The sequence below is a fragment of the Excalfactoria chinensis genome, chromosome 1 (assembly GCF_039878825.1).
Source record: "Excalfactoria chinensis isolate bCotChi1 chromosome 1, bCotChi1.hap2, whole genome shotgun sequence".
NCBI classification, from domain to species: Eukaryota; Metazoa; Chordata; class Aves; order Galliformes; family Phasianidae; genus Excalfactoria; species Excalfactoria chinensis.
In genome coordinates this window covers 26,899,591-26,925,747 of record NC_092825.1, presented here as the reverse complement: position 1 = coordinate 26,925,747, position 26,157 = coordinate 26,899,591, and the positions used below count along the sequence as shown (strand labels likewise).

At 38.5% G+C, this 26,157-nt stretch overlaps 1 protein-coding gene across 4 annotated transcripts in view; it reads right to left on the bottom strand.

The window, feature by feature from the left end:
- PNPLA8 (patatin like domain 8, phospholipase A2) overlaps positions 1–25,647 on the bottom strand; it is a 36,834-nt gene extending 11,187 nt beyond the window's left edge. The window contains exons 1-8 of one of the 4 annotated variants that reach the window (XM_072341871.1): positions 25,525–25,647; positions 23,276–24,486; positions 22,659–22,808; positions 21,300–21,451; positions 19,949–20,043; positions 14,573–14,744; positions 10,246–10,303; positions 7,002–7,196 (exon numbers count right to left, since the gene is read on the bottom strand). In XM_072341871.1, the coding sequence (XP_072197972.1) occupies positions 7,002–7,196; positions 10,246–10,303; positions 14,573–14,744; positions 19,949–20,043; positions 21,300–21,451; positions 22,659–22,808; positions 23,276–24,394 (1,941 nt within the window). In that variant the 5' untranslated portion in view covers positions 24,395–24,486; positions 25,525–25,647. Of the gene's footprint in view, positions 1–7,001; positions 7,197–10,245; positions 10,304–14,572; positions 14,745–19,948; positions 20,044–21,299; positions 21,452–22,658; positions 22,809–23,275; positions 24,487–25,160; positions 25,334–25,423 lie in introns of those variants that run through there. The other 3 variants (XM_072341847.1, XM_072341854.1, XM_072341862.1) reach the window with 3 other exon arrangements.
- Between the last annotated feature and the right edge of the window lie 510 nt (positions 25,648–26,157).

Genomic DNA, 26,157 nt, shown 5'->3' with positions numbered 1-26,157 from the left:
CTTCCAAAAGGGTAACAACAGCTTTACATGTTTATGAACTACAGTCTATAATGTAGCTGGCAACAATAACAGAGGACTGGATTTGACCCAAGGGAAACTGTTTTGATCTGTATTCTCCTAGGTTTCCACCCCCCCTGCCCCTCCCAGGGAAATTCCAGCTGAAATAATTCTCAAAAATTAGAAAAAAATATAAAATATGATGTAAAATAAAAGAAAAATACACTTCTAATGACATAGTTGAACACATACTCAGTAGAAGAAAAACTGCAACATAAAGAATCAAAGAGATCTCCAGCCTGCTTGGGATTTGCAAAATTAGCACTATAGATTAATCCATGCACTAAAAGAGAAGCTCAGCACAGGAAATAGGGCTTAGGCATTGTACTCTATTCAACTATCACGAACGTACTTGGTAGTAACCAATCAACTTCATGCACATTTTCTATGCATGGTGGAAAGTACCGCCACTGTGGTACTAAGAGCTGCATCCACGACAAAAAGAGGGCAGTTTCCTAAACTGAACTACAATGCAAAAGGCAAATCAGAATTGCTGGTATACGACAAAGCATGAAGTGATTACTTGCAACATGCATCAGGCCAACATATCTCATACACAAGGTAACTGTATCGATACTAACAGCACTCTTAGGCTTTCCTCCACAATGACTATCCCAAGGCTATTTCATAAGGAAATACAGTCCCTTCCAAGTCGCTACTGGACAGATGTACAGCCTAAAATAAAAATTACAGGCATAACTGACAGAAAATAGTCCCTTGTGATCTCCTAAGAAACTACAGCCAGTGATGTCAGCACTTGAGAGGAGCAGCCTATACTGACTGAACACACTATTGCATTGCCTCAGCTCTTTTTTATTGTACCAGTTTCCTCTGATTTTATAAGAGTTAGTTATAGCAAATATTAGCTGGTAAATGGTGTTAATAAGGATGCATGGAGTGAGAAAGTTAAAAAATAGAGTGACCTAATACAGCTCCTATGGGAGTGACTTTATTTCCTTCTTTTTCATAAAAGCACACAAATATTACATTGACAGTAATAAAGTATCACTCTGAATCACGGTAGATTCACATTCATAATGCTTCCAAATTAAATGCCTAAACAAAACACACCTTCTGTTCCCTTTCACAAAACAAATCTTCCAAAACCAAGTCATTTAGCGAGTCTCTGCTGGGAAGCCTATAAGCAGCCTGCTCTGCAAAGTAACGCTGCTGCAGTAAACACAGCATGAAGGCTGGTAAACTGCCCTTTGGCCATTCACCCTATGAGCTGCTAACCAAATCCATAGAATCCACAAGAGAAAACGAACTCCATATATCCACATAGGGAACAAAATGTGTATGGCAACAAGTAGACAGAGAAACAAAGAAATATTTGTTTCTATCATTGTGAGAACAAGATACACCTATTAAAGCACAGTCTGTATAAGCTCTGGTACATGCTGATCACCGTGGCATATCCTAAGAATGAAAAGAACTCCAATGTGACCTATATTCTATGTCTTCTTAGAGCCTGGGAAGTACCCTTGAATCTAATTTTAAAAGCTACCGTGTAAAACCAATTAGGGTAGGATCTATTAAGCGAATCACTTTTGAAGGCCTCTCTCATAACAAGCTACAAACATGAAATGGCGCTTGCAAATTTACCACCAACTAAAAGGACAGAAGAAATCTGAAGAATATGAAGAAAGCGCTTTCCTCCTCCCACCCCCCTCCCCCCCCCCCCCCCCACTGAGATGAAGCTTGAAATTGTAGTTACATATTATATTACTTATTATTACTTATTATTACTTATTTCTTAAATGCTTCAGCATTTGATCTTGCTCAAAGGTGGTCTGGAAAATACCATTATTTGAACACTGCTCTAAGTCAACACTGGTGTTTTATTACATGAATTGAATCAAAGCAGTGAAATCATGGGAACGTACTGTAAGAAAATGTTGTGTTAAACAGAGTAAATTTTGAGTAAAATATGCGGCTTTGATAAATTTCTTCCCATTCTCCTCATGCCCGAATTAATCCTGTGCTACAAGTTTAGTTTTTACCGTAAAATCAAGTGAGTGAAGTGTGCATAATGATTGTTAAATCTCAAACTGCTCTATTAATTCATTGGCAGTTTGCTCAGCATACTGCACCATCTATTGAAGTGACACTGTTGAACAGCTAAAAAGGAAACGCTTTTTACACTACAGAAGAAAAGAGCAATGTGAGCAATGTAAAAAATAAAATAAAAATAAAAAAAGACACCCCTCTGTGGGAAGAAGTGGGGAAAAAAAAAAAGCACTGGTTGGAGAAGGCCTGGAGAGAGATTAAGACATTCAGTGCCTTTTAAATAGATTTTAGTATCAAAAAGCTGATACGTGGCAATACAGCTTGTACACTGTGACATCATGACTCCGTCTCTCTTGACTCGCACGGTTCCTGGAGAAGCATGTTACAGGGATTAAATCCCTTTGAATGCTAATGTCTTCCTCTTTTGAACCACAAAGAGTATTAATCCTCCTCCCCTCATCTACCAACAGCTGCGCTGGTTTTCCTTCTTGACAGGATGGAACAGGATAGCATGGCACGATTGACCTGAATGTAAATATTGCTATTTGGTTTTTTTCAACTGCTTTTTCTTTTTTTTAAATGGAAATTGAACACATCTGGCATCAAGTTATCAACTGCACAAATAAAAACAAAGCATTCAGGCACCTGGAAATATCTTTTAGCAGTTATATCAGAAGAGTTATAGAAATAATTAACTAATTAATAAATTAACACACTATAATCCTCTCAAACATCTACAGAGGCTAATACAGGAAGTGAGACTGGAATGTTCCCAGGGAAAGAGTACGAGTGTGTGTACACAAATACACATGCATGTATAAATATATACGTATGGATGGAAATGTGAGTGTTAAAGTGAGCAGCCACAGTTAGCTCAGGCACGACTGCAGCATATACAGCTAGTATTATAGATAAGATCTTGAAGAATTAATCTCAACCTTACACATAGCTCTCATCCAACATCAATTTAACAAAGGCTAGACGAAATGAAAAGCAAATATGCAGACTGACTATAAAAAAAAAATCCACTATGCCTCCATTGTAAAAGTATTTCCACACATTTAAAGTCAAATCAAATGACAGAGTGCCTTTCATTCAGATTTCAACCTACAATTGAGTGATAAGCCAATACAAAGCCTGGTATCTATATAATATCCTTTAGAGTCCCAAACAATGAAGCCGAGAAACAAATCTCATTTTATTTACCATTCTGAGTTTTTCAAGGCCTTTTACAAATATTTTCACATTTTGGCCTTCTCTATTTTTTGAATCATGTAGAAATACAAGCAGTGCAGAAGTAAATTATATATAAGTTAAACTAGAAAAAGATTACGTTGATAAATTAATACAAGTTTTCAACCCATTGAAAAAAAATAAATCCAGAGAAGACCATCACATTTCCTACATTGTAGTACAGTACCAAAGCTTTTGGCACACAATGAATGCACACTGTATGATGAATTAAAAAATAAAATCACGGTACAACTGCTTAACAATTATGTGCTTCATTTGTTTCTGTAGTTCAAAAGCAGTCCAGTTTATTAGTGTGTGGGCTTAAAATGATAAACAGGAAAGAGTTTTCCCATATAAACTATGATAGCACCATACACGATACATCATGTTAACATTCTTTGCCAGTTATAGTGAACTTCTACAATAATGATGCTTGACAAAATTTACTAATACTCACAAGAGCGATATTAACCTACTGAAAAAAATCCTAAAGCTGAAATATTAGTAACAAATCCATTTTAACCAGAAATATTACTGAATTTCATATTCCATTTAGAAATATTTACGTCTACGTATTGTTTTCAATCTTCGGTACTTATTAGAAATAAAACCCCATGGTCACCTTACATTTTCCACTGAGGTACCATTCCATTGAAAAACATGCATGTAACAGTTTGCTGAAGACAAGGAGGTTCTTCCCTCAGGATCAAAGCAAAGTAATTCAAGGTAGCTCAAATGTGCACTGATGCAAATTAAATCTGATTCTCAAATCCACATGCAAAAGGTTATGAAGCATTTGCCATATAGAACCTTGCTAGCCTGCTGTCTATTAAAAAAAATAACCAAGCACATCCCATGTATAAATGTAATAATAAATGTAATTTAGGAAATAAAATCAGTAAGGTTTGAAAGACAAAAGACAACAACCTAAAAGAAACTTAAAAAGTTCAAGACTATTAACATATCATGCTTGGGAAGAATATAGATTCTCAAACGATATGGAAGAATAACCAGAAAATCTAGCATCTAGTTCTACTACAATGAACTGTTTTAATACTGACAATATATTTAATTCCCCGTAGTTTAACATGATGAACTCCTTGCTAAGAGAATACAAAATCTACAGCCTTAGGAATTTTGTAGAATTAAGCAAGCTACATCCTAATCTCTTGCTCTTTAGTAATCCAAATATACCAAAGAGAGTGCTTTAAGAACTGCGAGCTTGTGAGGCAACGCTGGTCCGATCACATGGAAGGACTTTGTCCAAAGAACTCCATGTAAGGATAATGAACTAGATGTTATTTTAACTCTTAAATATCTGAGAATATTGGACCTGGTCTCTAATAACATTAATCATAATTTTTTTTAATGTGCTCTGGTCTGGTAAATAGAACTCAAAGTGAATATAGGTGGTTTTACTACCCACTTTAATACATTTCACTGAAGTCTGGCAGTTAAGTATTTTGTAGAAGTTTAAAGTCATTCTATACAGCTATTCTTCATTTGGAAACACAGACAGGCTTTGATGTGCTCTCAACTCAAGGAAAGAAGGGGGTAGGATGTTGAGAAGAGAAAGAAAAGTGCCTCGCATAGCTTAACCCTGACCGACCAAGTAGTTAAGGAGCAGCTTGGAGCAGCTCCAAAGACTAAACTAGCCCTCTTTCCAGTTCTACTTGGACAGATGGAAGACGACCACGTTTCAAGATTTCAAAAAAAGAATCTGATATGCCACTCCCCTTTTAGCTTTCCCCCAAAAATAAAACAGCCTATTTGCTTATTTCAGGTGGCATTTGATTATATGCTTTGGGGATAACCAGATGCAGCATAGTAAAGGAGACAAAATGAAAAACAAAAAAGGCCCTAAAGAGAGAGGAAAAACAGAACACAAAGAAAATAAAAGTACCCTCAATCTGGTTGAAGCAGTAAGGCTATCCTGCCCTTCATGAGAACGCTATCCCCTAACTTACATAATTTTTATATACCTGAATGTAATTACACCAGCTCCTTATAAATGTTATTTCAAGATACAGCTTACCTTTTGAAATCACCATTTTCAGTCATTGCATTTAATGAGTATTTGATGTTTTTGCAATACACAGACAAAATTGCCAATAAGAAGTCTCCATTAATTAACGTTTAAAATTAGATAAATTCATCCAATACAAGTGAGTTAAGTACATTACACATTGAAAAGTGATCTTACACTAAAAGAAATGGATAAGGTCTACGATAAACTTTCTTATTAAGCTTTCCAGAAACCTCAGCAACTGCAACTGTGTGCATTACAGAAAGAGAAACTGAGCACTGTAAAAATAAAACTATATGAAATGTTAGATACCCTCAAATCCTAGTATGTTGCATACATGCTGCTTTATGAGTCTACAAGCTGTGGCCTACAGTTTCATTAAGTATTTTTACCCTCTCCTAATATCACTGGTAAAGCAGGAGAGCTCAGTCTAGGCAGAAAATATGCACAGACTTGCTTTCAGTTTCTTTGCAGGATTATTATAGATGAATTTCTGCACTTTCCTCCTGTGCTGATTTATCAAATTAAATTCTACCAGTTTTGCCTTTCTATCAGTGTTTCCATTTATTGACTCTTAGTGTATTATTTGTTAGTCTTTAAACTTCAGCACTGCTTATACATATGACAATACTAATGAGATTCTACAGTACTTTAATAAATACCAGAAGAAATTCTGGATGCAGTCCAGGTGTATTTATGCTTGATTACGGTATACATCACACAAATATGCCATCGTTGCTTTCCATGAGTTAAGACTAATGCCATCATGTGAACTAATATGATGGAAATATAATAGATGCTTTCTTTAGAAAGACTGCAATCCTATACTGTCTCTGCTTGAAGGCCTTGGATTTAGTCATCCTTCATAGCCCTTTCTGCAAGAGATCTATAATATATCTTTTCCAAAATAAGCACTACTACTTTTAAATAAATACTATAAGAAGGATTCTTTTGAACTCAGAGTTACAGAACAAACAATCAACAGGTACTGGAGGACAATAACAAAGGTCAGAAAAGAAATGTACTACATAAAGTTAATTTCCTTTTCTCTTTACCACTCATGGCCACCAAAAGAAGCTGTAATACAACAAAACAGTATTCACTGTTAATAGGATATATCACTTCACACTCAAGTGAATTTCTTTTGAAGCTGTCTTCTGAATTTAATCTTACTGCCATAGCATCTTTTATTCTTTTTGCTTTTAAACTCAGCGTATTAAGTTCTACACTGATTCCATCAGTAGAAGGAAGTAAAAGCAGACCCATAAACAAAAATTATTCAGTAATAAAAAGGGGCACTGAAACATACAACTTGAGATTTTCACACTTTGCAGTACTGTTAGATGGAAAGCTGTACCATCCACCTAGTGAAATAATGCTCAATGAAATACCAGATGGAAGCAGGAAGTCAAAGGCCATTTACAACTCATATAAAGTTCCCTCCCAGGCAGAGAAGAAAGGAACAGTAGAAGAATTTAAGGTCGTATTAGGAAGCCTACATTTTTTAAGCCAGTGCCGTTCTCTGGTTCTGTGAAGTCTATATACACAAAATAAGTTTTCTTCCTTGCTCCTACCCACCCAGACTTTCTTTCTGCTACAAAGTTATTTGATTAATTCTGATTTTCCAGCATTGTATCTGGAAAAATATTTACTCAAGGCTAAGACTTCAGCTTACCTGGTGAAGATCATCACCCAAAACATATTCCTGGAAGTACCCTGGTGCAGCCGATGATGCTCTAATGGCCTGCCACAGTTTATACTGACAGCCTCCAATATAATGAGACTTTACCCAAGGGAAGTGGTTGTAGTTTCTAAAAACAAAAGCTTTCAGTGGTGTTCCTCTGTTTACAATGGTGCTTACTGCAGCTACCTGGTGAATTGAAAGGAATAAAATCAAGTTATAACAAATAAGGACAAATTCCCAAACTCAAAAAATAAAATAAAATCAGTTTATACATTAAATGCTTTGCAGAAGCTCTGCTCAGTGCATATTTGCTAACTTTTAAGATAATGCCTATGTAAATATTAAAGAAAAGAAAACAACCACCTCCCTAAGGAGAATGCTTTTTTAAACCTCTCATTGTTTCTATTTTGTTGTTACCAATATCTACTCACCAATATTTTAACAGAAAGATATGCAACTAAAAAAGTTTCACCCTTATGAACAGAATTAATGTTAGTGCTACAGAAAATATTCCAACTCAATACTTCCTGCAGAAAGGATCTCTTTCAAAAAGAAAATCTTTGAAAGATTTCAAGGTTGTTTTTTTTTGTAAGGACGCAAACATCGTTAAGTCAGACAAATTTATGTGAAAAGTCAAAGCTGCATTTCCATTTAAAAATGTACAATTGCAAAATTCAGCATATTTTCTAGATATAATCACATGAGGTGGGTGTACCTATAATTATGGATAAGCTTTAGAATATGCAAGACCTTTTAGCAACGACGCAGCCAGTCTGCCTGACACTGTTCAGAACAATACAGCAGACAAGTGGGTGTTCAATTCTATTTTGTGTTCTGTTCATTACAGAGTAGGGTTTTTTTTCTGTGAAACATTACTCAGCACCAGCCCTACTAGCAGCTGACACTGGGATATCACTGTATTCATTTCCACTCTTCAGCTAAATCAGTAATTTACAGTAAGCTTACCTTTGGAAAGGAAAAGAACACAAGATAAGCATTACTTCTATGCAAAAAAATACCAAACAAACACAGAAGGAAAATGCATGCATGATCGTACTCTATTATTTGTTGGAGAAAAAAAACCTCCTGTTTTGTCCAAAGGAGGGTCGGATTCTAAGCACTGCTAGAAGCATTAAGGAAAAAAAATACTTAGTAAATTTTAATAAATAAATGCATCAAATCAATACTTGAGTTTTTTCCTTCTTTTTCTGTTTACTACTCATATTTAACTTCTTGAAGCAAGTGCAACTGGTAAAATACTTCGCAGATTTTGGAAGAATCCATCTCTTCAGGAATTTAACAGCAGCACAGTTTATGCAACTATGTATTTTATTTTGATTTTACTGGCCTCGTAAAGCATGCAACCACTACAGTGATTGCTATCAACAACTAGTTTCAATTCTATTTATATTCACATTTTATTACTGAAGAACATGGAATGAGGCCAAATATCCCAGTTCAAAGATAACTTTCAAGTCAGTGTAGGCTAGCTTCTCTCTTAGAAAGTAACATACCACTGTGTCCTTTTCATGTCCTTGTTTTAGACATGGGCAAGGAACGCAGTCAGTCAAGCACGTGTTTCTATGTTTAGAAAAATGTGAATGTCCTCCATTTAACAGTAAAGCATTGAATATAGTGCTATGGCACCAAAACACCTGTTAATTACAGATTGTTCTGAAATATATGCTATTATATTTCTCTCTTCACACCCTATCCTTCACCAAAAATAAAATACCCATGCTTTCTCATCTTTCATGCTGTTTCTGTATATAACATCCCTCCAATTAATTGGTGCCCTTCAGATACAGGAAGAGTAGAGATCTCAGGGCCAACAGACAAGACTGAAGAAAACTTAGCAATCCAGGTAACGCAGAGAGAGGCTCCTTTCTCTTACTTCACAGTAAGATGTATCACATTTAATATGTGGGATCTCCAGACACTAGAATCTTCTTCTATTGAAAGTTACCTCTGCAAAACTTAAGGAAATTGACATAAGCATTTCATAGAATGGCTTGGATTGGAAGGGACTGCAAAGATCATCTGGTTCCAACCCCCAGGCAGGGTTGCTGACCACTAGATTAAGCACTAAATTGAGTTGTTCAGGGCCCCCACCCAGCCTGGCCTAGAACACCCTCAGGGACAGGGCATCCACATCTTTGGGCAACATGCTCCAGCACCTCAACACCCTCAGTCAAAGATTTCCCCCTGACATCTAATCTAAATCTCTCCTACATTAGTTTGAAACCATTCCCATTTGCCCTATCACTATGTACCGTGTAAAAAGTCAACTGTCCTCATGTTTAAAGTCTCCCTTTAAATACTGGGAGGCCATAACAAGGTTTCCTCAGAGCCTTCTCTTTTCCAAACTAAACAACAGCCCTCTAATCATCCTCATGGCCATCCCTTGGACCCTCTCCAAAAGCCCTGCATCTTTCTTTGCTCCAGACTTGGACACAGTACTTTAAATGAGGCCTCACAAAGGCCCAGTAGAGAGAGACAATCACCTCCCTCACCCTGCTGACCACCCACCCCTTTTTTGATGCAGTCCAGGATACTGCTGGCCTTCCAGGCTACAAGTGTACACTGCTGGTTCATGCTGCTTTTCATTCACCAGGACCCCCAGGTCCTTCTGGGTAGGGCTACTCTCAAGGAGTTCTTCTCCCACTCTGCACACATATCTGAGACTGCACTGACCCATGTGCAACACTTTGCACTTAGCTTTGTTGAACCTTGTAATTTTTACATGGTCCCACTTTTCAAGTTTGTCAAGGTCCCTTTGGATGGCATTCCTTCCTTTTGTCTTATCAACTGCAGTACTCAACTTGGCATCATCTCCAAACTTGCCAAGGGTGCACTCAACCTCATCATCTACGTCACTGATAAAGATGTTAAAGAGTACTGATCCCAAGATGGACTAGACCCCTGGGGGCCACCACTCCTTACCAGACTTCTGGACACAGAGCCATTTACCAGTTTTCTTTTTACAAACCTAAAACATCTTCTAACCTACAGTACTAACTAAAAACATGGGAAAAACAAACAAACAAAAAAAACCATAAAAATCTAAGCTCCTAAAGGTTTTTTACGCTTTAGAAGCATAGGTTACCTTACAGAGATCTTGCAGAACTTATCAGTACTTATGTTTTTCTTACATTCTTCCCCTGATAATACTTAAACTCTTAAAAGGTACTCAAGGAGCATACAATTAGCATTCATATTAGAACACTATACTTACCTTTGGACATTTGGAATTCCGTGCAGTTTCAATCATTAGATTTGATCCCATTTTTTCTCTACAAATAAATGTGGGAAAAATGAAAATGCTCTGTGAGTTTTATCATGAACAAAAAATACATGTTTTTACAACTCCTTACAAGAATTTTGCATTTAGAAGAAACAATCATTGAATTTCACTTTAATAATCAGGTTACTGCAGTTAATTTATATAGACAAAATGGACGAAATTTTCTAGGCCGTTGGGAATGAGCTTGAAGAATGACTGAGGTCTTGATTCAGTTACTCACTTCATCACATAACCAAAATTCATCAGGATTACTCAACTACTTTACAAGAGATAAAGTACTTTGCTACATTTAAGTGATATCATCAAGAAGCTCTATAGGAATAAAAGTAAATGTCTTCCATTATGAGATCAAAAGCTAAGAACATAAATGTACCATCCTGCATGATTTAGAAGAATATCTTCCATAACAGTAATTCAGTAAGCATTTAGCATTCATTTCTCCATATCTTGTATTCTAATCACTAATGAGAAGGTAACTTTCCAGGTATGGAACGCTTGCTGCTATCAGTATACTAGATAATAACCTCTTAGCAGCTTTGACTTGTGTTCACTTACAGTAAAGTTATAAAAGTCTACATAGAGAGAGCTCAAACATGAATTCCTAGTTCACGTAAACAGCCAAAAGAAAACTGAAAAACTAGAACAATACACCAGGTTCTCTTTGCAAACGCAATTCAATATTGCATTATACAAACTGATACACAGTAAGCATAATTTTCTTTGCAAAGGAATGAAAATAAATGCTTAAAATCACTCTTCAAATTGTAATGCATGGAATCAATAAGAAAAGTTAAAACAAACACATTTGTAAGACAAAACTGATACCCTTCAGCACTCTGAATAAGAATTTAAGCACGATCAGTTGTAATTTTCACAAACAGAACTTACAGTATGCCTCATCAATGAAGGTAACATCCATTGATTAATCAGCAAGATTACTTCCTGGAAATAATTCCATTAAATGCTGAATGTGTATTGTATGCCTATATAACGTAAATTTGTACACTATTTTAAGCAAGGCTGACAAACTTAACTACCATTTAAACCAAAAACTCACTCAGCACAGCTATGATTTAAATTTAAATCAAAATACAAAACAGTTTTCCCATGCATTTACTGGAATTATGCTCCAACCTTCTTATTTCCATAAAGAGATACCATATGACCTTTCAGTTTCTTTCTCAGTTCTAGGCTAGTTCTAGGAAGCCCACATGAATCCATACTATTTCAGTGTAATGATGCATAGGCACAGCATGTCCTTTCAACACAGCAAAATTGGGTTAACAAAGACTCATTTGTTGATATGACTTCTCATAAGAGGAAGTCCATAGAGACAAAAGGAGTGGAACAAAGCTGGCTACTCTTTAGCGATACCTTTCTAGAAGTACTATAGAACTCTCCATCCCTCAGAATAAGAAAGCACATAGGGAAGGCAGGAAGCTAGTGTGGCTTGGCAAGGACCTGCTGGTCAAACTAAGGGAAAATAAGGGCAAGTGGAAGCAAGGATGTGTTTCCTGGGAAAAATACCAAGATGCTGTCTGGACTTGCACAGATAGGATTAGGAAAGCCAAAGCAGAGATGGAACTGAACTTGGCAAGGGACGTTAAAAAATGAGAAGGAGGAGTTCAACAGATATTTAGGTCAGAAGAGACAGGCCAAAGAGAGCATAGCTCTCCTGCTAAATAAGAAAAGAAAATTGGTTACAGCAGATACAGAGAAAGCTGAGGTAATCAAGGATTTCTCTGCCTTAGACTTCACTGGCAGCCAAGATCCCTATATCCCTAAACCTGAGCCTCTGAGCATGAACTGCAGGAGTAAACTCATCCCCACTGGAAGGGCAGAGCAGGTCCAAGGCTGACTCATGACACAATGTGCACAGGTCCATGGAGCCAAATTCATGCATGCCAGGGTCCTAAGGGAGCTGGATGAGGTAGCTGCCAAGTCACTCTCTATTATATTTGAAAAGTCATGGCTGTCAGGCGAAGTCCTCAGGGACTGGAAAAAGGGAAGAATCAGTCATCTTTACAAGAAAAAGAAGAAGGACGACCTGGGGAACTACAGGCTGGTGAGCCTCACCTCTGTGCCTGGGAAGATCATGGAACAGATCCTCCAGGAAGACACTTTAAAGCACACGAAGAATGAGTGGATGAGCTAAGACAGCTAGCGTGGCTCCCATAAAGGAAGATCAAGCCTGATCAACCAAGTTGCCTTCTTTGATAGCACAGGTATGGGTGGACAAAGGGAAGACAACTGATGTACTCTTTAACATTTTAACCCCATAGCTTATGCCTTCGATTAACTGCACCCTCAGCAAATTTGTTCATGACACCAAACTGAGCAGTGTGGTTGACACAGCAGAAGGAAGGGATGCCATCCAGAGGGACCTTAATAAACTCAAAAGGTGGGTACTTCTAAACCTAATGAGGTTCAGTAACACATAGTACAAGGTTTTGCACCTGGGTCAAGGTAATCCCAGGTATGCATATGAACTGGGACAAGAACTCCTTGAAAGTAGCTCTATTGAGAAAGATTAAGTTCTTCATCAACCAAAACCCCCAACATGAGGTAGCAGTGTGTACTAGCAACCTGGAAGATCAACTGTATCTTGTGTTCCACAAGAGGGGTGGACAGCAGGGACAGGGAGAAGACTGTCCCTTTCTATTCTGCTCTCATGGAGCCCCATCTGGAGTACTATGTTCAAGTCTGGGGCCCTTCACACAGCAAAGATGTGGAGCTTTCAGAAAGGGTCCAGTGGAGCGCCAAAAAGATGATCCTCTCCTATGAAGACAAGCTGAAGGAACTGGACTTGTTCATGCCTGGAAAAGAAAAGGCTGCAGGGAGACTTCATTGTGCTCTTCCAATACTCAAAAGACTTTTATTTTGTAAACGAGATGGAAATCAGTATTTTGCACAAGAAGACAGAGATAGGGAGAGGGGGAATGGTTTTAAACTACTCTAAATCTCCCTTATTTTAGATGCCAAGGGGAAGTTTTTAACTGAGAGACTGGTTAGGTGCTGGAACAGGTTGCAGATGTCCTGTCCCTAGAGGCATTTAAAGCCAGGCTGTATGGGGCTCCAGAGAATCTAATTTAGTACTTGATCTAGCTGCTAAACAAGTCTGTCTGTGGCAGGGAGATTGGAACTTGACAAACCTTGAGGTCCCTTCCAACCCAAGCCATTCTTCAATTCTACAATACGATTTTATGATCAGTACATTTAATTTTAAAATCTAATTTATGAATAATATAAATGCCTTACTTTTATGTACTACAAATGAGCAGAGTGTTTTACTTCCCTTGTGTTGTATGTAGGTGCAAAGGATCTTTATTTTAATTAAAAGCATTCAATATACTGTCATGAGCTAACTTTTGTAATTTTACAATTTTCTGAGCAGAAAAACTCCAGTTTTCTAAGAAGAAAAATATTGATTTCATCAACAAAATTTATTCCTAAAAAATATGCAAAAGCACAAAGAAATGTTTGGAAGCTTCACTTCAGCAAAGCAGTGAGATGTTTACAACTTGAGAAACAAGGGTCACTGTAAGAAACTCGCTACTTATCCAAATAAGCTTTTCATCATTTTACATCTGCTCTCATATTAAGTCATTTCTGTTCTCTCTGTAGCAGTGTGAGCTTACACTATAAATTTTCAAGAACTGAACTATCAATATGAACACAGATGAATTAGAAATAACAGAACACATAATACATAATTATTTCTTCCAGTGATTTTTTTCCCTAATACCTGTTAATGCATTTATATACCTTTACATCGCTAACTTTAACATAGTGAATATTTTTTCCAGTGCAATTATGACCGACTTTCTATTTTATAGGAATGGGAAATGGTTAAAAACCCTCAGTAGAGCAGCTAATATCTAATATCCCTATTACAACTTATTTCAGTTCTTACTATATCTTCTTACAAAAGAGAAAAAAAAAGCGCAGCAGGTGGCTAGTAAAATTTGATGCAGATCTGTAATGAGTCAGATCAAGTAGTTGGCAAGCATTCAAAAGTGTAATCAGAAATCAGCACACTAAAAGCTTACTCTGCTCCTGAAAAAAAGTACAGTAAGGGATTTCAATGTTCTGCTAAGTATTAAAACAACTCTTTCAAAAGAATGAGACCACATACTAATCATTTCTCTTTGTTTTAACAGTTCACTTACTAAAGAGACACTAACACAAATGGAGGGCATCAAGACTCATAATAGTGAATTATATTTTACTTTTTCCTTAAAATAAAAAACCAACTTACTTGAGCATTTTTTCCCAGATATCACTGTCATAAAAGGCGTGGCTCCAACCCATCTTAACTGTTCCAACAATAACATTCTGCTTAAAAACATCTGATCCCAACTTGTGATACAGTTCTTCGCAGTCATCCAGAGGGATATGGAATAACCCCAGCATAAAAGCTAATATAGCTCCTGAAAAGAAATATTTTGAAATGTTAAGAATAGCACGTAATAAGATTATAATGATGGATTATTAATTACCAAAACATTCATAGGTTAAGAAAAAGTCTGTTTTGAAAAGGGTGATCAACTGACATTTCTAACACCAAATTCCTCTCCAAAAATAATAATGTTTTTAAAGGACAACTAGAAGATAGGAAGTCTAGTTTCAAAGACAATTTTATACACTGACAAATGCTATTCTTTTGTTCTACAAACTTTATCCCTGCCAAAACATATTTGGCAGAAAGCAGGTTAAACCCACTGCTTTATTTGGAAAGAGAAATGAGTAGGAATAGCCTGTGCTGTAGTATTTAAGAATATCTAGAGCATTACTTGCTATCTTACAAACTCTTCAACTCTTTAAAGAAGACTTCTAGCAAATTCTATAACAGGAAGCTCTGACTGTTTTGAAATCTATTTGGTTACAACCATTTATAATTAATCATTGATGGAGGCCTTGCAGAAGGATCTACATAGAATGGAGTACTGGGTGATCATCAACAGCATCAGGTTCAATAGAGTAAAATGGCCACTGCTGCACTTGGAGTGGACTAACACCAGACTCAGCCTGGGAGACCAGTGACTTGAGAGCAGTTCAGCAGAAAGGGACCTTGGGGGTGGTGACAGCAGGCTCAGCATGAGCAACCAGTGCACTCTGGCAGCCAAGAGGGCAAACTGCTTTTTGGGGGTGCATTAAATACTGCAGAGCCAGCCAGCTGAGAATTCTGCCACTACACTTAGCACTGATACAGCTTCATGACAGCGTATGCAGTTCTAGACTTCACAGTATAAAACAAACAAACAAACAAAAAAAAAAAACAACTAAAGTCCTCGAAAGCTTGCAGAGAGGATAACAGAACAGGTAAAAGCATGGCAAGGCATATCCTATGAGGAGAGGCAGAGAACACCTGGTATATCTAGCCTGGAGAAAAAGAGGCTGATAGGTGACCTCATTTCTCCCTGCAGCTCCCTGAGGAAGGGAAATGTAGAAGAAGATGTCAGTTTCTTCTCCTGGGAACCATCAACAGCACATACAGGAATGGCATAAGGCTGTGCAAGAGGAGGTTCAGACTGGATGTTAGGAAAAACGTATTTACTGTGCAAGTGGTCTAACACTGGAACAGCTTACTAGAAAGGCAACAATGCCCTAAGCTCGCCAGTGTAGAAGAGGCATCTGTGTTATACTGTTATGCTCTAACATTTGGTTAAGCCTGTAGTGGTCAGACAGACTTGATAACCTTCTAAGGTCTCTTCCAACTGAACTATTCTATTCATACACACTGCCATCTAGCGTGTGCCTAAAAAAACAATAACTTAACCTTTTGAGAAATAACAGTTTCCAAACAGCACAGTTGCAGAATACCAAGTGCAAAAAGCATTTTCCCCATTACCACCTGAGAAACAGCTTAAAAAACCATGGTCTGTTAGCACACAAATGGCAATAGATATTATCAGTTGAGTTACCCATTAAAGGGCTTTACTGAAATCTGTTGGATGGTAACAAGACACTCCCAGGAGGGTAAAGTTAAAAATCAAATGTATAGTCTACACTCTACCTGATGACCCAGAAAAAACATGCCTAAAGCTTCCGCCACATTCTGGCCTATTACCACAGACTTCTACATTCCAGCTACCATTTCAGCCTTAGCTGCCAACATTTCAGAGAACAAAAAAAACCCCAGTTAAATAAAACTTGAGAAGCTAAGGAGCATAACTTGAAGAACATGGGTACACAGCAGGCTAATAAGACGTAAGCTAAGCAAGAATGTAAGCTGATGGATGAAAGTATTCCTTCCTTACTCAGCACCAGCAAATGTCAGCTGTAGCTTTATATCTGGTCCTAATGGGGATCAACAGTAAAAAATAAAAAATAAAATTTAAAATAAATAAATATATATATATGTATATATAAACATATATTCACAAAAAGAGCCCTAAGCCACCGTGTGTCAAGGTAATAAATCTCCAAGGAAAGACCAAATAAACAATGAAAGCCTTTAAATGCACAGCAGACTGCTTCAAAGAGAAAGGAAACAATGTCATCCATGTCCCTGAGGAGTTAGGACATGGGGAAACGCATTTGAACTGCAAAAGGATGATTGACATTACCTTTTGGAAGTGTTGTTGTCTAATGACAACAGAGCGCTAGAACAAGGTTTCTAAAGACATCTGTTATGATACAAAAATCTGACGATTGTCAGCAGAGAAACAGACATAGCTTATTCATCTCTTGGGAAACAAGATAGGCTTCTAAGGTCAACTCCAACTCTGTAATATCACAACTTGATGTATTTACAAGTTGTCCTGAAAACATATTTCTTCTATCAGGAAGAGGTTCAAAAAGCATTTCAAAACTGGAAAGAAAACATGGGGGAGAAAAACCACACCCAGACCATTACTAGAAATGCCAACTTAGTTTCAGGAGGCTCCTAACCTACAAATCCATGAAGGCTGGGAGAACACGCAGGAGAATAAACCCTGTACTGTTCTCAACTTGGAGGATTTTTGGAGAAGGCCCTTATGAAGATTTCATATACACTCAAAATTACTAATCAAAAAGATCACTACAGTTCAGATGATTCTTTAGTAAAATGAGTGAGAAAGTATAAACAGGAGGGGGAAAGACTACTTACAAGGGTGGGTAGTGATAGGACAAGGGGGAGTGGTTTTAAACTGTAATGGGAAATTTAGGTTAGATATGAGAGGAAGTTTTTCCACACAGAGGGTGGTGACGCACTGGAACAGGTTGCCCAAGGATGTTGTGGTTGCCCCATCCCTGGGGGCATTCAAGGCCAGGCTGGATGTGGCTCTGGGCCTCCAGGTCTGGTGGTTGGCAATCCTGCACATAGCAGGGGGCTTACAATTAGATTATCTTTGAGACCCTTTTTAACCCAGGCTATTCTATGATTCTCTCAGTGGTTCTCCAAGCTTTTGTTTTGTTTTTCATTGCACCAGAGCATGTCAGTGATCCAATCCACCACACAATACTTCAAAATGGCACTAATTATTACAAAGATTTAGGAAGAAGTCCTATTAGCATTCTTGGAGGAAATCCACACATGGAAAACACACATGTATGCGCTTGGCCTGATCACATATTCTTGATGTTACAAACTGCTCCCTATTGAAAAGCATCTCTGACCGATTTATCTGGGGAGTTTGCAAGAAGTAAAAAGAAAACACAAGCAAACATGCAAGTAAGAAGTCCTCAAAAGGTTAAGTGTTGTGTATGCTTATGAAAGCATACCACACTCCAGAGCTCTGTGATAAACACATGGAATTCTCAATAGCTCAGTTCATGGAAAAATGGTTCTACTTGCTTTCATCTTTGGACTTCCGTACAGCATAAACTCAGTATGGAATTTACATTTACTTTGTTCTCCATTAAAAAAACAACAACAACAAAAAAACAAAACAAACAAACAAAGAAACGTAACTTTCAGTGGCCATCTTTGCACTTCATGGGCTTGAAGATTTCCTGGTACTTCCATACCCAGATATTACGCTCAGCAATGGGCAAATGAGTTAAGTTTACAGGGCTCATTACAGCATCATTATACAGATTTTCCTGTGTGGCTGCCACATTTACACCCCATGATCACTACAGAGAAGTACATGTCACTATCTACAAAGACTGTGATATTGAATTTACAGCAAAGCCTATTCCTCAAGGCCACACAGCTAAAGGATAATAAAAGAGATGAATTGTGCAGCAGAAAAGAAAATCCATAACATTAGGGGCATCCCTCTCATGTTTTAATACATCACTTCTGTAAATCACAGTTCAACCAGCTGCAAGCATCTGCAAATTCTATTGGAATAAATACAAGTAGCATCAATGCAAATCAAGTACACAACTAGCACATGCTGACAAACATTCACAGTCTCTCCCAGCCAACACCGTCACGTGTTGCACTTGGGACTTAACACAGACAAAAACTTGCTAATTGAAGTAAAGCTTAAAAGAACACATTAAGCATTTATTAACAGTTACAGAGTGGTGGGATTGAAGCAAGTAAGAACACTAAGCCTCTCTGCTAGAGATAAAACTTTTGGACTGATGATAACAGAAACTGAACTATCAAATGCATCTCTCATGGTATAAAATAGAAATGCACTGTAATTAGTTTACCATAACATCCTGAAGCAATGATAGTCTTTCTAAAAGACACTTATCTTTACAGTTTCTTGCCTCCTAGGGAGAGGCAACTTACTGAGTCACAGACTAATGACTGAGGATAGGAGGAATGTCTAGAGGTCATTTAGTCCAACCTCCTGGTGAAACTGATTCAACTAGAATATGTTGTTCAGGATTTGTTCATCTGGGTTTTGAGCATCTCCAAGGATGGACATTTCCATCTCACCAGGCTACTCTTCCTAGTGTCAAACCATCTTTGTAAGAATAAAGGTGATTTCTTATCCTAATCATACATTTCCATATTCCAGATTCTCTGTTAACTTTTCTCCTATCACTGTGTACCTTCATGAAGCATCTCGCTTCATGTTTTCTCTATTTTCATATTAGATAAAAGAGCAATAAGGCCTCCCTATTAGCCTTCTCTTAAGGCTGAATTAAGAAGTATATCACAAATGACCTGAAGTTTTTAATGTAGAAGAACTAAAAAAGAAAGCATTCAGAAGTTAAATCTGAAGTTTTAGCCTGAGGAAGAGGAGGCTGAGGGGAGACCTTATTGCCGTCTTCCAGTACCTGAAAGGTTCTTACAGTGAGAGTGGGGCAGGTCTCTTCTCACTACTGACTTGTGACAGGACGAGGGGGAATGGCCTCAAGTTGCGCCAGGGCAAGTTTAGGTTGGATATTAGAAAGAACTTCTTTACAGAAAGGGTGGTTAGGTACTGGAATGGGCTCCCCAAGGAGGTGGTTGAATCGCCATCCCTGGATGTGTTTAAGAGCCGTTTGGATGTGGTACTCAGGGATATGATTTAGCAGAGGTTTGTTGTTGTTTTTTAAGAGATAGGCTACTGGTTAGGCTGCGGTTGGACTTGATGATCTTCAAGGTCTTTTCCAACCTGAGTAATTCTATGATTCTAAATCTGGACTTTCCCCAGCTTACACTCAAAATCATGAATCTGGAAAATTTTGCCAAGTCTACATCTAACTTCAGATGTTCTTACTATATTCATAACAAAATTCCAACTTGTGGATTAACAATTACCTGTGCTTACACCACAAATGTAGTCAAAAAGATGATGAACTGGCTTTCCAGTAAGTTCTTGTAGTTTCCGTAGTGTCTGAAGTGCAACTAAACCCCTGAAATACACAAAAAATCCAACACATTCATACACAGTGGTAGTTTTATCTTATGCAAATTTAATTAAGCCTACCTCTGCTTAATTATAACTGGTATCTACAATATTAAGAACATTTCAGGGCATTAAAACATACCGGTATCAATCCTTTGCAGTCCAATGCTAAAGAACTGCATAAGGCAAAAGAAGCCCTGAAGCAAACACTATCTTGGCAACACATTCTGCTGAGAACGGCCCCTAATGCATGCTACTTCTAACCCTATCCTGGCTTGAGTTGAAGAGCGCTATTCAGCCCTGTAAAAACATCAGCTGAACACTATGAATTAATCCACACGACAGACAGCAGTCAGTGATCGGGCTTACTCTCTGGACTTGTTTCATTTTCATGGTATAGCTACAGATTCTGATTTCTAAAAATAAGGCGCTTTAACAGAAACATTACGAAATTCCAAATCAGTAGCATGTTCTTGAAAGTCTTACCCTGTAAAACATACCACACACAAAAAAGAAACCTCCTCAATTCACAAGACATAATAGAACTCTTACAAAACTCTTTTCTTCCTATTCATTTTATTAATAAATTTATATTAATTTAATATTACTGTATGACTAAGTTGTATTATTGTTTTATAGGAACAAAACAATACCTATACAATACATACAGAGTACTTCCCACTAAATAATTTTAAACTTATAAATATTATCAATATGTCTAAATTGTATATTTTTTCTTAAGTACTTATATGTTATATTAACACAGTAGCCCTGTATTTTTAAAATACTACTATGTAGTGCAAACATCAGGTTTGCACCACACTCTTACTCCTTACTAAACACACAAATACTATGAGGAAACAAAGTTAGTGAAACTATTTTTGCTGTGGACTTTATACTCCACTCTCTAACAATAAAGACTAATCAATCAGCAAATATTTGCTAAAAATATTTCTTCAAACATGCCTTAAAACATAGTTTTCAGTAAACAAGATTTTAAACTTAATGTACATGATTTTGATGCTCCCTACAAATTCCAGTAGGTGTACTAATTAACACAGAATTAGAGCACAGGCAATTGAGGACTTGTGGTATATATATTAATGGAAGTTTAAACACAAGCACGTGCAAAAGTAAGTACCTATCATTTGAACAGTCAAATGCAACAGAACTGTAAATCAGAAAATTCCATGTTTAGGCATAAAAATATTAAAGAGAAACTGCAATTCAGTTTCCAGATACACTATGAAAAAAAAGTTTCACCTTGTTCCCCCTCCATCAATAGCAAGGACTCGAACTCCCCAGCCTTTCACTGGATCTGTATATCCAATTATTGCCAAGGTCTCTCTAACAGCAGCCTGAAGACTTTCATCATTTGCTTGTCTCAATCGCAATAGGCATGGGATTATCTTTTCCTGCAGTCAGAAGGAAATAACTTTATATTCGTCAAGATGCTTACACAGAAAAAATTCACACTCAAATTTACTAGTTTTGCATTTTAGAGTAATAGCCATATATTAGTTGAAGGGAAATTTCTTTCAACCTACCTCTATATCTAACATAAGGAAGAAATGTCTCCAGTGTTATGTTGTATACTCCTTACTGTTAAAATAGCCAGCTATCAAAATTCAACAATCAAGCTGAAATTTGAATCCTTCTAATATATTTACTGGTATTTTAGTTGTTGCTGCATTTTAGCAATTTAGTTTTATTGACATTGTTACATTTGCCGAATAGAAATTTAAGTCCTAAGTGCATTAAAGTATAGCTAAAAGCACAGATTTTGCTGGATAAATATCACTCTGTTGCAAAGTAGGAATTGCATTTGAAATAGTACAATAATACCAAAAGAAACAAAAGTTAAAATTGTTCCTCCTACTGACTAATCTTTACATTTGGAATTATTATTACAAAGATACATCAGATTATAATCACTGTGAGAGTAGCAAGCATACTCTCTCATAATAAAATAATTCATAACTATTCATGTGTGTGCTTGACCTGTGCTGAGCTAGGGTAATTCATCTGGCTGGAACTTCACTGCACCAGTTTTACAGCTCATGTCAGCCACTTGTCACGTCTGCTGGGAAAAGACACGGGACTGAAGCACTGTGATTTGGTTAGTAGTACTGGAATAGTCTACCACCTACCTCCTGTCCTCTCACTGCAGGCAGGAAAGAAAAGCAGAACTAGATTACACAGACTTACTATTTGATGGCTATGCTCCAGTCCTGTCCTCTCTCTTAGCAGGGAACACATAAAGAAGCATCGCAACTATTATATACACAAAGATCAACTGTACCGTACATTCCTTTCTGGCCAATTGCAAAACAGAACACAGTGTACAACCATCACCTACCACCAGAGTAAGCTATATTATCTATCCACGTGACAATGCTGTATGCTTCTAAATTAAACATAACAATCCCAAGAGTCTCAAGCTAAAATACTGATAGCTGTCAGATAGATCTGCTTGAACCAGCTAAACAAATAGCTATAAAAAAACTATATTCTTCACAAGTACAAAATATGCCTTGCCCATAAAAGCACTGAAGAAATTTTTACTTTATAAGACTTTTTCTGATAGATATTTATTGCTTGTTTAAGCTTAATTTTTTGCACCTTAATTGCAACTCCTCTGCTCTCTGGAAATTCCAGAAGATGGTAAGTCAGTTCTTCCACCCTGCTGATACAGACTCTTCGATTTGAGGATCTTCGTAGGGCTTGAACTAAAGCTCGAGTCCTGTTATCGATACTCACTCTTGCTATGATCTAAAACAGAAAAAAGTTACACAAAAAACACAGGGCTACACTAAGACACACATGCTAATTGTCAAGACTAACTGCAAAAGGTTATTTTAAGATTTCACAGAAGTCCTGGACAGCACTTGCTGTACTAAAGGTCCGCTACAGAACACAAACAAGGTTTTCTTAGACATAAGCAGACTTGGTATACTAGAAAATAAGTAAAGAACGCTCACAGTAACAACACACCAACCAAACCGGTATCAGTATTTCTAATCAGGTGCTTTTTCAGGACAACTCCAAAATTACAGCAGGTGGATCATGAAAAAGCATAATATTACTGTAACTACTACAAGAATAAATATCTAGATCTACCCATAATGTATATAGATATGACCTACATACACACACTATATGCACACATGAATACATACACAGCTATAAAAATACATGTAGAAACAACAGGTCTGTAAAAACAACACTGAAAGACTTACCTTTTCTCTCTGAAGGGACAGATGTTTTTCCCTATCTTCCACAATCTTAGTCTCTTTCGCTTCATCCTCCTCATCCTTCTCAGACCCTTCTTGCTCGGGCTGTTTATTCTTTTCCTCTGCAGCAACTTTTGTATCTGATCTTAACATGGGAACAAACCCACCAATGTAACTGTCTACAAAAGCCTGTACACTGTTACTGGGATATGAAAGGAAGTTTGCAATACTTTTTTTAGTGGAAACAGGAAGAGCAGCATTTGACTTCTCCGCACCTTGAGTCTCTGTTTCAGGAGCTGAAGTAGCTGCTGAATTCACTGTCTTTTCTTTACTAATGACAGTATTCTCTGATGAATCAAGCTTTGCTTCACTTCTAGAGCCCTGTAACAAAGCATCCCTCTTCTTCTCTTGATCCATAACAGAACTATTACTGAAGTACCAGTTGATATGATCAGCAACAAAGTTATAAGTTTCTCCAAAACTTGTGGAAAGGTAACTTATATGAAAAAGGTGGTTTTTAGCAGATGGTGAATCTTCTGGAATATCTTGATTAGTGTCGCTTGTACTGTTTAACGCAAACTCCAAGTTTTCATTTGTGTTACTGGATTTCTTGGCAGCTAGGCCTCTGTTGCAATCCTCCTGAGTTCTGGCATCTGGGACTTGTTTACAGCTTTCTAGATTCACATTGAGGTTATTTTCATCTGCATTACTTTTAGTATCCTTTCCTAGAGTACCTGAGTGTGACTTTAAACGAGCTATTCGCGAAACCAGTTCGCTGTGAGTGCCAGACACTGCCTTTGAAACAGATTCTATAGTATTCCTAATTCGTGACATGCGACTGTTCACTTTTGTAAGTCCCTTGGAAGACGAAGTTAAAAGTTTAGAAACTCTGTAGTACAAAAAGTCACGACTGAAAATGTGTTTGCTATACCACAATGTTCTGCTTCTGGCCCATTTATACTGAGGCTCACCGGTATGAAAAACTCTAAGATGAATGGCATGACTTATCCTCCAGCAGACTTTAGGTCGATACAAACACAAGTACTTGTTTCTTTGCTTCCACCAAAGACTTTTTGGGTTAATCACAAAGAACAAATACGCATCTAGAGACAAATGAACTGTCATTACTTATAAATTACACCTTTCCTATGTTGTTGTTTGTCTACTTCATCCTGGAAAATATATTTCAATAAATAAGCCTCAAATCGTGGTGTTACCTGGAAAAAAATAAATAAAATAATGGAAACATGAAACCAAAAACAAGTTACACTAAAAGCTCAGAGTTGTTTAAAGCTGATGCAGATTATTTAATGCTCCAGTAAAGGCAGATAAACAACTTTACAGTAGTGATACCTAGTGCTCAGGGCACTTGGTAGTAAAGTCCCAACAACTGAAAGACTTAACTTTCATTAAAAGTTAATGTTCACCTTAAGCAACATATAACCCTTACCGAAACCAGTTAGTGACACACAGAAAAGTGCCTGCTAGTTCTTCCCATAGGCAGAAATCTGCACTTCTTTTAGCAAGTGGCTTTGTACAATGAGACAAACTTCCAAATGAAAATGATACACTACCGTTGCCTCTTGGAGGAACTCCTCTCAGGGCAGAAAGCACAGCAATGCTTTGGTCAAATCTGTGTAATGCCAAACTAAGCTCGATGAAGCGATCCCATCCTAAAGCCAGTACACCACATAATTCTTATTCCACAAGCAAACCACGAACTTTCCCAGGGCAGCTCATAGCTTTATACAGTATTCGCGATCCACGCAGACACACGGGCTCGAACCCATCATTTACCTCAATGGTAAACGACGACCCCCGGCCCAACTGCTGCCAAGCGCCGCAGCGAGGCCAAAGCGGGCCCAGCCGCAGGAAAGAGGATGTTACTTACAGTCTCCCCAAGCCGTACCCACTCCGACTCGTCCAACGCTACCACAGCCACCGGCCCGGGGCTGATATAGGCGGGAAGACGTTGGGGGAAGGGGCGGAGGGCGTGCTTTGTTTGTACCTTCACCACTTCGCGGAAACGATTTCGCGACCGCCGCGTCAGAGGGCGGCCAGGCCCGCCCAGCCCCGCCTCACCCCACGCCCACCCTCGCGTGCCCGCCACCTCCTCCACCTCCACCTCCTCCTCCTCCCGGTGGCGGTGGGTACCTGTCAGCCGGTGGGTACCTGTCAGACAGCGGCTCCCGCCGTCCCCCGCTCCGTAGGCCGCCGCCCTAACGAACAAGGCGGCCGCGGAGGCCGTGACTCACCGGGCACCCCCAGGCTGAGTAGGGCGGCAGTGACAACAACAGCCCATAACGGGGGAGCTGCCGGAGTGCGCATGCGCCGCTCCCAGTGCGCCGGAAACAGCTGAGCCTGACGTCGCCCAAGCGGCGAAGGGGGAGGGGCGAGGTTGGGTGGTGTGACGTCATCCCCGCGAGGCGTCCGGGGGCGGAGCCGGTCGCTGCTGGGGTGGTGGGGACGTGGGTGCGCATGCGCAGGAGCTGCGCTTGGCGGGCGACGTGCGCTCTGGCACGGCTATGGTGGTACAGCGGGGAACAGCCGGGCTTGCCCGCAGGGGGGAACGCAGGGAGGTGGCGGCCCAGCTGGTTCTTCTCCCTTTCCTCAGGCGGCTTGTGGAGGTGTTGGGAGTGAGGAGCAGAGGCAGAGTCCAGCCTTCCCACCTGCCTTAAGGGTTAATGTGTGGTGTTAGGTGCACGACGGGTGAAGTCACCGTGGGGTGAGGAGCTCCTCACCCTATCCCAAAAGAGAGGCGGTGTTTTGTTTGTGGGTGGGGTTCCACCACCTGCTTCTGATCTTTCTCACTAATTAAAAAGCAAAATTAATTTCCTTACCTGATGTTTTCTTTGCCCTGGGAATATTTAAGTCTGTTGCACGTTGTA